At 44.3% G+C, this 12281-nt stretch overlaps 1 protein-coding gene across 1 annotated transcript in view; it reads left to right on the forward strand.

Annotated features, from left to right (window-relative positions):
- The window catches only part of RAB30 (RAB30, member RAS oncogene family), a 42737-nt gene extending 40108 nt beyond the window's left edge, over positions 1-2629 (forward strand). Inside the window, 2 exon segments of the mRNA XM_034074445.1 lie at positions 1523-1641; positions 1643-2629. Coding sequence (XP_033930336.1) covers positions 1523-1641; positions 1643-1774 — 251 coding nt within the window. The 3' untranslated portion in view covers positions 1775-2629.
- Positions 2630-12281: the final 9652 nt, after the last annotated feature.

Consider the following 12281-nt stretch of genomic DNA (forward strand, 5'->3'; position numbering starts at 1 on the left):
GTGGAAGATCTCATTGCCAACCAGTTGTAACTCTAGGTGGGGACAGCCCTAAACCCAGTGTGTGGACCATGCCTTCTCCAAATCATAGAATCACAGCATGGATTGCGTTGGAAGAGACCTTAAAGACTATCTAGTTTCAAGCCTCTTCCACAGGCAGGGACATCTTCCACTAGAGCAGGTTACTCCAAGCCCCATCCAACCTGGCCTTGAACACTGCCAGGGATGGGGCAGCCACAGCTTCTCTGGGCACCCTGTGCCAGCGCCTCAGCACCCTCACAGGGAAGAGCTTCTGCCTAAGAGCTCATCTCAGTCTCCCCTCTGTCAGGTTAAAGCCATTCCCTTTGTCCTGTCACTACAGGCCCTTGTAAAAGTCACTCTCCCAAGATGCTGATGGTGATGTTCAGGACCCCACAGCCACTGCTTGAAGTGTGGTCCTGTCTTAGGTTGAAGGCGATTGCATGCAGAAGTGAATGCTTCACCACTCAGTCCTATATGGGACTAAAGTGCAGCTACCAACTGAGCCAAAAATAGAGCAGTTTCCCTTGCGATCCGCACCTCGGATCTCATCAATCTGGTGATGTCTGCAGGTTGCTGTACCGATATGGTGAGACCCATAAACCACTTGTATTGAGTGATAATCTGTTTAGAAAGGTAACCAGTATATGCAGTGGGTCCTAGAAACTGCTTTCTTAGGAAAGAAAGGATCTCTCAGGTGAGAGGAAGGCAATGAGGTATGGTTTGCCAATGCAAGTGCAGTCTTTTCCTCCCACTAAGTATCAAAATTGCTCATGGATGTGGACCCGGGAGATGTTTCCTCCTGAAACTGCAGAGTCCATGGACACAGCCCCGTTACTGTAGGTCCTGGTCTGTGATCTTCATTATAAGATTAATTTATGGCAAAACCATCATGTTTGAAGTGAAGTGGCCAGTAATAGGGTATAATCATATCAGGTGCTTGCTTGAGGCTTTAATCAGCTCTCTGCTGAACTGAGCTCAAGGGGCTGGTTCCTCACCCACCTCTCTCTGCAAGTGCTCCCCAGGTCCAGCCCTCTTCCAGCCTCAACAGCCAAATCCTTCATGGGAGTATTGAAACAGGAAAGCTGCCTTCTGTGCCAGGCTTCTTTTAAACCTTGTAACAACGTGAGAAATATTACATTAGTGTCTCGTATGCTATAATTGACATTTTAAGTGCTGCTCAGAGCAAGAACAGGAAAATTTTCAATAGATATTATAATGGAAATCCTTTAATCTCAGTTGATAGCAGCAAACAGATGTGCTAAATCAGAGCTAACTGACTTGGATGTTCACAGGACATATTGCTCTAAATGAACTGATGATATTAAATGAACTTAATCACTTGTATCAGGGAATCCATTATTTGGAAGAGAGGGTAAAAACTAAGAGTTTCACATCAAAACCACTGTCCATGCATAGGTACAACACCAAACTCTTCTTTATCCCTTTCCAACCTCCGTTTCTCTTGTTTTTGGAAGCCAAATGAATTCCTTTTCTATCAATGCAGGTAATAAGATTGATTTAGCTGATAAGAGGGAAGTCTCCCAGCAGAGAGCTGCCGAGTTTTCTGAAGCACAGGATATGTACTACCTGGAAACCTCAGCAAAAGAGTCGGATAACGTGGAAAAAACTCTTCCTGGACTTGGCCTGTCGCTTGATCAGCGAGGCACGACAGAACACCCTTGAGAACAATGTCTCATCCCCCTTACCAGGAGAGGGGAAAAGCATCAGCTACTTGACTTGCTGTAATTTTAACTGAGGAGCTGGCATGGGATTTCCTGTGCTGCCATGGGCCAAGAGGGTTTGTTTATTTTCCTTCTTTTTTTCTCTGCTGGGATTTGAAGGGAATTCCTGCTGCTTCCCAAGTCAGGATGCAGACCTGGGAACATGGCTCCAGCTGGATGGCAACATAGCAGAATATATCATGGTTCAAGTTCCACCTTTCTTGCAGTCTCTGGAGCAGGTTAGCAACAGAAGTGTTGCACAAGTGCTTCATGTGATGCAGAACACGAGCTGCTGTGTTTCCTTCTATGGGAGACTAGAGCAGCCTCTCCTGAAGAAGATACTGAAGAGTTGAACATCTCCCTGCCAGAACAATGTGTTTGGTCCTTTTTGAAATGAAATAAACCAACAATGAACCCTGACCCTGAACTTACACTGGCAGTCTTTGAGGTTGCCAGTGAGTGAGCTCTTAGGACATGTACATAGCGTCTGCCCATGCGTCTCCATGGAGGACTCCAGTGTTTGAAATAGTGTTATGTCTCTCATCTACAGGCACTTTCATGAACATGGAACTAAAGGACAAGTTACATATATCAGCATTTTCCAGATGTAAGAAGACCTGGATACAGCTCAGTTGCTCCCTTTGGTGCTAGCAGTTCAGCAAATATTCCATAGACCAAACGTAGTCTTACTACATTGCTGTCCTCTGAATGTGTAACTTAGACTGGTTAGGAAAAAACCCCACACTAATAAGCACTGCTCATAAAAATAAAACAAATCTTGTTACCTCTTTTTCTAGGCCTAAAACGTAGTGGGAAAGGACTGTGCTGCTTTGATGGCCAACGCAGGATGGAAAGACTTCTCCAGAAATAAAAATAAACCAGAAAATTAACCATTCCTCTTCTAATTAGTAATGTCCTAATGTGGAAAATTACCTTTGGGAAAGATTTTTGGTGGAGTTGGGGGAAAAAGTGCACCAGATGTGACCAAAATCTTGTGCATGCGCAGATTGTGTGGAAGGGTTCAAAGAGAGCACAGTTTGAAGTGGCTGTCTGCAATGTATCCAGCTTAAACATAAAGCTTGTAGATACAGTTCTTGTTGAAAGGCAGATGTACAATGTAGAGGGGGTTTTACGCTAGGTGGGAATAGCAGTGGGTTGCAAATGGTATCATTCTGTGTCTGACCCATCCAGCGCTCACCTCATGGAACTACTCTCAAGATGCTCTTGAAGGTATCTTCTTGGCATCTGGTTTCTCTGCTGGAGTAGCTTTCAGGTTCAGGGCTGTAGAGTCATTTCATTCACTTGATGCTTTACTTTTAATCTCAGACTCCAGTATCTGTGTAACTGTTTAAGCAATTCTTTCTACAGACCCCCTGAAGTGGAAGCACTCTGAGTGTGGGATGTTATTCCACTTCTAGTGCCATGTACAACCAGTGCGTTGCAAATGTACACATTGACATTGAAGTGAAACAGGAAGATAGCAAAACGTGCCCGTGCAAAATGATACTTAGAAGTTTCAGTTCTGCTCAGCTAATCTGCATAAACCTCCCCTGGCAATTACATGGCTGTGATTTGCTGTAATTTAGAGTTAATCAATTTAATATTAATTTGGCTTGTACTGAAGATTAAAACAAAGCTTTTGTATTGACATCAAAAGCTGCCAGTAAGTACGTCTTTAAAAGAATAACAATTAAAAAGGCGTTTTAAAATGCTTTTACACATGTTCCTGGAAAGACTTTTGGGCTGTATCATGTTGTGCCTTTGATCCGTAATAGAGAGCTGACTCTGTGTCAGAGAGAGGGGATCAGTGTGTCATATGGTCATTTCTAGTATTTTCTTGCTATATTTTTAGGTCACTTTCTTCTGTTATGCTTAGTGGTAAAAAGGAAGATGTAGCAGGTGTGGTACAAGGCTCGTTTGTCATTTAGGTAACACTTAACAAAGATCTGTGTAAGTATGAGAAGTTGGGGGACAAGTCATGGTCTGTGTTGGCCCATTCTTTTTCACTCTCTGCTCATGGTGCAATCCAGAGGATTTAGACATGTGTGGGACTGGGTGGCTTCTGCTGTGCTGAACTGTATGGTACAGCCTGTGCTGAAGAGCACTGTCATTCTTGAGCATCCCTTAAACTGCCAAACACTGCTTTGTTTGTGCTTGTGAAGACCACACAACTTAGAGAGAGGGATTCTGCACAGGTTGTAGGTAGTCATTTAGAGCAAGGCTCAGTGTGTCAGATGTAAGGTAACACTCAACTTAAAAACCAGTGCTATGGATATTTAACTTCTAAAGCTCTGACTGTCCAGATGCTGAGCTTGTTAGCACAGGTTCATATCAGACAGAACAAGGCTATGTGAGTTGATCAAGGAGGAAGGGGACTGCCCAGTAAAACACCTATAGGCTCCTCAGCTTGATTTCTGAAAGCATCAAAGCTCTTCAGGTTCTTTTCATTCCTGCTGGGCACCACTGTAAATGTATCTTGAAGTGTGCCTTGCATCAGTTCTGGAGGCTGAACTCTAACACGTTATCATGACTGAACAAGCTGAACTGGTTAAATAGCAGAAACCACTAAAGTGATTTTCTTGGGTATTCACTTTGAGGTTTCTAGAAGGCTGTCTCCTTTTCCAGTGCTGTTCCTAACCTATAGGTGGCTATTTTGGAGACTAGCTGCATACAAGCAACCTCGAAGCATTGGTTCTTTCTATTGCTAGCAAATATTCTCCATGTAAGGACTCCATCTGCACACAGGGATGTGCTTCTGCTTCAGGATGGAGTGCTGCAGCTGGGCTGCTGTTTGAGTATGTGACTTCTCCAGAGACAAATCTGAAGTGATTCCTTTCAAGGTTTGTTCTGTATAGACTTAAAAAGCTTGAAGGAAACAATGATGGTGTATGTGACACTTTATCAGGTCATAGCCCAAAGCTGTCGTTTGAAACTTGCCTCTTTTCCTGCAGTTAACAAGCACACTACTTGGTGAAGAAGTGATGTTTTATTGCAGTAGTTCCTTTGCAGGAGCTACTTTTGTACACCTTGAGTATATCTCTAGTGCATACAACCCATTCTTGTAGCACTGAGAGCGTACTTTCTCTTCTACAGTCTGGTCCACTGCTGATAGCATCCCAACTAGAAGATGAGCTTTATCAACTGCTAAGTTAGTGCTGTGGTGTAATGATCAAAGCCTTGAAAACGAAAAGGGAGATAAGAAACCCCAATTATCTGACAATCAGCTCCTCAACTATAGCCAACACCTTGCTAGATGAGTGGGATTTTGAGAACTGTCAGTAAAAGCCTTGTGATGTTTGCTGGGTCGAGGACCCAAAAGCCATGCAGAATGGATATAATGGAGCCAAATTTGACTGGAAATCAAACGAGTAAAGCACTGCTTTCAGTGGTTGCTAGGGCTTGATGTGTTTTCAGGGTGATGTAGGATGATCTTATTTCTGGGTGAATATTAATTTCTGTAGTAGTCCCATAATGAGACCTTTTCTCAAGTGCTTTTTGCACAGAGCATAGCTCCAAGCAGAAGCCAATACTGGATGGTCCACAGATGTTTGCTTTATCTATCAAACCTGTTTGCAGAGATGAGTGAAAGCATCTCCTGAGAACTGGATGGTCTAAACTCTATTTTCCAGTCAGCCACTGATTCAGCCAGGCTGATCTTGGGCAAACCACCAAATGTTGTGTGCTTCACATCACTGCATTGGAAGTACTCCCTGGTACTTTGCATTGGGTATTTACACTGCAAGTTTGCTGGGACAAGCGATGATTCCCTCTGTTCCTATTTGTGTTCCCCATGAGAGACAGTCCATGGGGGTGGGGAAAAAAAAGCCCTTCAGGTCAAAGAATTATGATGGAAAAAGTGATATTCTGAACTCTGTAATGAATGGGACACTGAATCCCTCTTCCTACCTCTAACACTGAAGTCCTGATTTGACCTACAGGTAAGTTGTTTGAGCATGCAGTCAGATACGTGCTTGTGCTGAATGCTAAATGGCTTTGTGATCATTATTTAATGAAACCCACACATGACAAATTGTCAGGCAAGATGCTTTGTTCTCTGCTGTAGAACACATGAAACAGCCCTTATAAAACCTGTCAGCCTGCTGATGCTGTTTGTCTGTTTGGAAATAGTGATGCTGGCAACAGTTGGCTCCTGCTAGTCTAGGTTGAGTGGGTAATGGCTATTGAATTCCTTCAGCATCAGTAATAGCAGCAGCAGACTGAGGCTGACACAGGAGGCAGTGATTTGAAAGTCAGAAGTAGCAATGCTGAAGCATGGTGTGTGCACACTGGTGGGACAAGAGGCTTTCTCCAGCTTTTGCTGACAAGGAGTGCAATTAGTTAGAGTGAAAACCCATTGGGTTTTGCCTTGTTTGTTATCCCTGAGGACTGCTGTTTGCTCGGATGCTTTTCCACTTTTCGGTATGAACATCTGTCTGTAGATCAAGCTCAGATGTTGAGCTGGCATCATTTCTGTTAGCCAGAGACTTCAGCTGGAAAACAGGTGGAATTCTTCAGTTACTAAAATAGGCTGAGCAGCCATGCAGGATCCCCTGCCCTTTGGGGACCTGTGGTGTCACCATGGTCAGTATGGCTGGAGACACTGTCACAGAAGCCTTCTCCTGGCTGTGGGACAGTGAGTACTGTAGCCCTTTGTGCAAGGGGAGAGATGGGTGTGTGGAGCAGAGAATGCAAAGTAAAGAGATGGTTCTACTCGCTCAGGGTCTTCTCAGTCTTCTCAAAACCCCTCATTTAAAAGGTGCATCTATGGCTTAGGTTTTCATTGCTCTTGACTTTAATAAGGGATGCTCATCTGAAATTCTTCTGCTTTCAATATCAAAGCACCCCCAATATTCTCACACAAGTTGTTCCTGCCAACAAAGACTCTTTTGAGTTAGTTCAGTTGGAAAAAGAAGTGTTTTGAGAGGACACTTTGTGAATTCCTTGTGAGCAAATATGGAAACTGAAATGTTGATCTGTATAAGGGCTAATCAGAAAACCCATTGGAGTCAATGGAAATAGATCAGTTCTAGTGGTGAAAACCCTGTAAAAGATGCTGTATCAAAATGCCTATTCCTTCATTTATAAACTTGCTTCTCTGCACAAATGTGGCTCTTGGCACCACCCTTTTTCCTTGCATCAAGCCTGTCCTCTTGTGGCTGTGAGTAATAATTGTTCTGCTTACCGTTCATAAGCAGCAAAGGGCCATCATCCCTTTGAAGGACAGTTGTCATAATGAGTGGTGGGGAAACACTACCTTGATTTCCTACAAGTGCATCCTAAGCAAAGCAGCCTCAACTTGTCATGTCTTTGAAATGTGACCATCCACTCGAGCTGTAGTTGAATGTACCATAATGGTTATAGATCTCTCATCTGCTTCACTTTAGGGTTTATCTTGGCAACAGACAACAGGGTGATCATGGTGACCATGATGCAAGGCTCCCAAAGTAGCCCACTGCACTGCTCTGACTTCACCTCCCTAATCACCCCCTCGCTGAACTGACCCCAAGTCTCCTTTGCTGTACTGTACTATATCCAGCCGAGAGAGATTGTGGCTGTCAGCACCCATGGATGCCATTGCACCATTGCCCTCATGTGAATGAGCTGTAACTTAAACCAGAACTAAAAACTATGTGTGTGTGTGAGCTGAGGGTGTTTGGTTTATTCCAAGTGGGAGCCACAGATTCAGGGGGACAAAACCCTTCACCTCTAGTTCTTGGTCCTCCAAATGCTGTCAAATGGGTAACTGGGGAAAGATAACCTGGATATAGCACATGCTGGGATAGCAATGAGTGTAATTGAGGCTGTGTTGTCAGTGAAAAATGAGAGTGGTTTTAGGAGTATATCTAGGGTTAACAGCTCCTGTCTGGATAAACAGGAGCTGGCTGTACTGTGCTCAGAGGTTGTCTCTGTTTTCACATTAATAGCTATTAGCACTCCCTGGATGTGATCTCACATTCATTGAACCAGTTATCCTTTTCCAGCAAGCTCAGGAGATAACTTTAGTTCTGGTTAGTGCTACAATTAAACTCAAGAAGCAAATGCCACCTTTACATTTGCATCTTTGCTTTTTCCATACTGCTTAGCTTGGGGTAACATTGATGTGCACGATGGTGTTGGCCTTGCTGAGCATCTTCTGGAACCCAGTCCTGGTCCACAGGTACTTGACATGGCCAAAACCTGTGTCAGTCATGGGTTTAGCTGTGCATGGCTCCCTGGAGGACAGGGGGTGATAGAAGTGCTCTTGTGCTTTCATGGGCAGTGATCAAGGGCTCTGGTGTCACATTAATGCTTTCCAAAGCCCAGTTCCTCTAGTACCAGTCATCATGAATCTGCTCCTCCCAAGTTCTGCTCATGCCTCAGGCACTGTGGAGGTCTCAGACTGGAAACCAGTATGGACCACTGGATCCAGCTGCTGCTTTAGCTAGGAAGAAGAACATCTATGGTTCATCCTCTGTGCCACCTTGAGATTCTTACTATGAACATAAACCCAACTAAACCCATAAACTCATTGTCAGCCAGGGCATCCTGTAAGGAATGTGTCCCTTCTCATGGGACCAATAGAAGAGATTCAGATGTCCAGAAATGGTGGCAGTTTGGTGCAAGCAAGTAAACCTCCAGCGAGTGGATGGATGCTCTCCATCCAGGGACACTTATGGCCATGTGGAGAAGCCATTCTGAGCCACCACTTGTGTGGTTGTGTGGAGCATCTCTGTGAGTCTGGGTTGCATCATGAGCATGAGCTTTACTAAATGTAATGGCCACAGTGTCCCCATTGATCAAGCCTTTATGAGGGGGAAGCAGAGGAGAAGGGAGTGCTTCTTTGAGATTTTAATGGAGTAAGAATAAAAGGGTTGGGGGAGAAAAGGCTATCTAATGAGAGTACAGAGCAAGGCCTGCGCTTGTTGCTGTGCTGGTTTGGAGTGACAAGTGTATATGTGAATATTAGAAAAAGCAGTTTAAAACATGCTGTGTTTTTCAGCACAACAAGATGAGCTATAGATGTGACACATTCATTTTATTCCCTATGGCTGTTTACGAAAGGGAAACAAACCCCCCTGAGACTGGAGCAGCTGCAGTCACTCAGCTGTCAGCATGGGACGAGGCTCGCTTCGCTCCTCTTTCATTTCCACATCTCTCTGTTCTGCTGCACATATTTGGCTGTTCTGTGAAGTTGCAGATCATGAGGGTTTCTTCCCCAACCCGCCTTTGATCTGCACAGACTCCCCCAGCTCTCGTCTCAATTCATTGATGCTTTGAGTAAGCATTTTAATTCTGTGTTTTCTGGCTTGTTCCCCATTGTAACGTTATCTGACTGACAAGCTCCTTGTGCTCTGTGTTACCTTTGGGTTTTAAGTCTAACACATTTCCTCTCTCAAGCTACGATCAGTTCTTACAGATGTCATAAAGGCACCTTCATTTCCTCAGGAGAAAACCTGCGTTACTCTCAGCTTTGGTTACTAGCAAATCAATGTTAAAGCATGAACAAAGTATGGTTTATACCATCAACCGTAGTTTGACTTGTAGTTTAAAAACCTGCCTAAGCACTAAAAGCAGCATCTTGTTTGAAACCTCCACACCAGGGAAGTCACTGCATCAAAGGGCTCTCCTGGGTTGGAGTTTTCCCCACTGCTGCCTTTTCCCCAACAACTGTGAATTAGCACAATGTACAGAACTGTAGCCAGACCCCTCATTCCTGAACACGTGGCCAGAAGGAAAAGGAGAGGATGTTGTTTCTTGCTGATCAAGCACAACCATGTCAGTGGAGAAAATGCACTACAGCCGGTCAGAGCATTGATCTCTGGGGTCATTGATGCTGGGGTCATGCTGTCTTTGGGAAGGGGTTAGGTGTTAGCAAATGGCCAAACTGTGAATCATTGACTGTCAGAAGAATTTGGCTTGTCTGTCTTTAAGTTCTTGTGGTCAAGTGTGGTACAGCGGGGTTGAGAAAGGAATGTATTAGGGATGACCGGGATGATGAATGTATGATGCTTCATGTTTATTTGTAATGTCCTTTTTATACTTAGAAATTGCTTACATATGTATCTGTATGTAAATAAATGTTTAATCCTTTCCACTTGGTGTTTGGAGTGCTTGACTTGTCTGGGGCATTTGTTTGAGCTGCAAAACAAAGTTGCCTTAAAATATATAGAAGACAGATTCACTTGCCGTGATTTAATATCACATCAACAAATGAATGACTGCTGAGGCTTTTCTGCTTGGGTTGAGCATACCAAGGCTCTCACGGCATTGGGACCTCACAGGAAGAACAGAAGTAGAGCTGCTGTCCAAGGCAGCTATGTCCCTTTGCACTGGAACAGAAGGAAGAGGTTATTCAAAGCAAGAGGGATGATAGCAAAGTGTGAAATGCCAAAGGAAGGCTGGAGACAGTCACTAAGGTTGGTCTCTGACAGGTACCATCTCCACCCACTGTCATTGCAAACCTGTAGCTGATTAAACCTTTGTCCTAGCATGATGCAGGGTTTGTGTTTGGTCAAGGTGCTGGTTGGATGCTTCAGATGTCTTTTACTCTTTGTCCCAGTTCCTTTATTAATGCTGGTTCTTCTCTTCATCCTTCAACTCGTTCTTTTCATGCTGACAGAACTCCATTGGAATTCCCCATGGAATCCTATTGGACAAGATTGCCCATGTTAAGCCTTTACTATTTGGGTCAATACATAATGTGCTCTGACTCCTTCTGAGGACCAGTTTTCCTCCCCTGTGCTCTGCTCCACATCAGAGATGACTTCTAACACTTATACTGAGAAATGAGCTGTGAAGCCTGAAGACACCATGTGTCTTTTATTGCCTCTTCCACTGACCTTGAAGCTCTTTCGGTGGTAAATGTCTGACATTAGGGCTGCACCATCTGCTCCATGGTCCCTTGGAAGCTGGCAATTGGAGTCAGTGAGAGCACAGAGAGGTGTTTGGAGAGGGAAAAGTCCCTGCATGCTCCTAGGTAGGAACTGGGTAAAGGAGAGGGAAGAAAACATCCATAAAGCTCGGCCAGCGTGGAAACTGACTGAAAGAGAGCAGGGATGGAGCTTGCTGCTGGGAGTGATGGCTGGAGAAGCCAGACCAAGCTATTCACAGGGAAAGGCAGGGGAAGAGTGGCAGCTCTTCCTTGCAAGGAGCATGTAACCGGTGGGATGTGAACCTTCTTGCTCAGTAGGTGTAGCAGCAAGGGCACGGCCTGTAAATCCTTTGTAAAAGGATTGTAAAAGGATTGTAAGAGAACAAAAGCTCCCTGCGAGAAGGGAACAAAGTGTCCAGGAAGAGTAAGAGACTACAGGAGCAAACCCAAGGCAGGTTACTGCCTCTCCTCCATCATCTCATGTGCAAAGTCTTCCTACAGAGCACTTAGGGAGCTCTGCCCAGAAGGTATAATTATGATCTGTCACACAACAGTGCTTTTTGGTCTCGCTATGTGTACAGTCCCCTTGCACAAAGCAAGCTCTGACTGCCCTGCACTGTTTTCAGTGGTATCATACAGTCCTAATTTAAAACCTAGTCTTGATTTATGGCTTTCTATGTGCAGGGAATCAGCCGCAAACCCAGTGTGCTTTTTCAGGAGCTTTATTACCTTTCGAATGAAACATGCTGAGCTTTATTCTTTTTGTGCAAGCTTATAATTACAATCACATCAGCTTGCACCAGAGCTATTGCTTACCATAGAGAGCAGATGAATTGCCTGCCTAATAAAATCACTCATGCTGGACAAAACATTTCATGTCAAGATGCTGTCAGGTCTATGATGTAGAAGCTCTGGCAGCGGTTCAGTGCTAGCTGCAGCAAGTCTCTGGGTACCACTTGGACCAGCTCTAACCCCCATGATAAAGTGAGTGCTCATCCAGTTCATCATAAGGGAGTGCTTAAAGAGCCACTGATGCTGCAGTCTCATCTTATCTGGGAGGCTGTAGGAGAAACAACCAGTTTAATGTTGTATGTGTTTGAGCACTGATGTCTTAAAACCTTTTCAATATTGCTTTTCCCTGTGCTCAGTGATTTGGGTATGAGTAATGCTGTCTTCCCCTTTATTTCTTCTACTTAAGCTATAAACATACATTTACCATTTCCAGGCAGGCTACATTTCTTACTCCTTTTACCCTAACAGATTAATCAAGTAGGATTTTATGTGCAATCAATAACATCTTCTGACCAGGCATAGCATTGTAAGCACAGGCATAGGGTTGGAACTGGATGAGCTTTAAGGTCCCTTCCAACCCAAACCATTGTACAATGATTCTATATGATTCTATGAATTTGAGGCCTGCTTCTGGTCCTCCAAGCCACCATTTCCAGGCTGATGAGATCCTGTGCCATCAGGTCCCCACACACTTCTGCAGCACCTTCTTCAACAGCCATAGCTCCAAGATTTCCCTGTTCAGTGATCCCAACAGAGCTGTTCTGGTTGGAGGAAGATGCCAAAGGAAGGAAAAGGAAAGACACTGCCAGGAATACATCAATAGCAGTCTTGAATGTGACAAAACCTCCAGGAAAGATGAGAGCTGCTACTAACCTCTCAGAATGGTCCTCTCTACCCAG

This window comes from Melopsittacus undulatus, chromosome 2, assembly GCF_012275295.1.
Source record: "Melopsittacus undulatus isolate bMelUnd1 chromosome 2, bMelUnd1.mat.Z, whole genome shotgun sequence".
In the NCBI taxonomy this organism is placed as follows: Eukaryota; Metazoa; Chordata; class Aves; order Psittaciformes; family Psittaculidae; genus Melopsittacus; species Melopsittacus undulatus.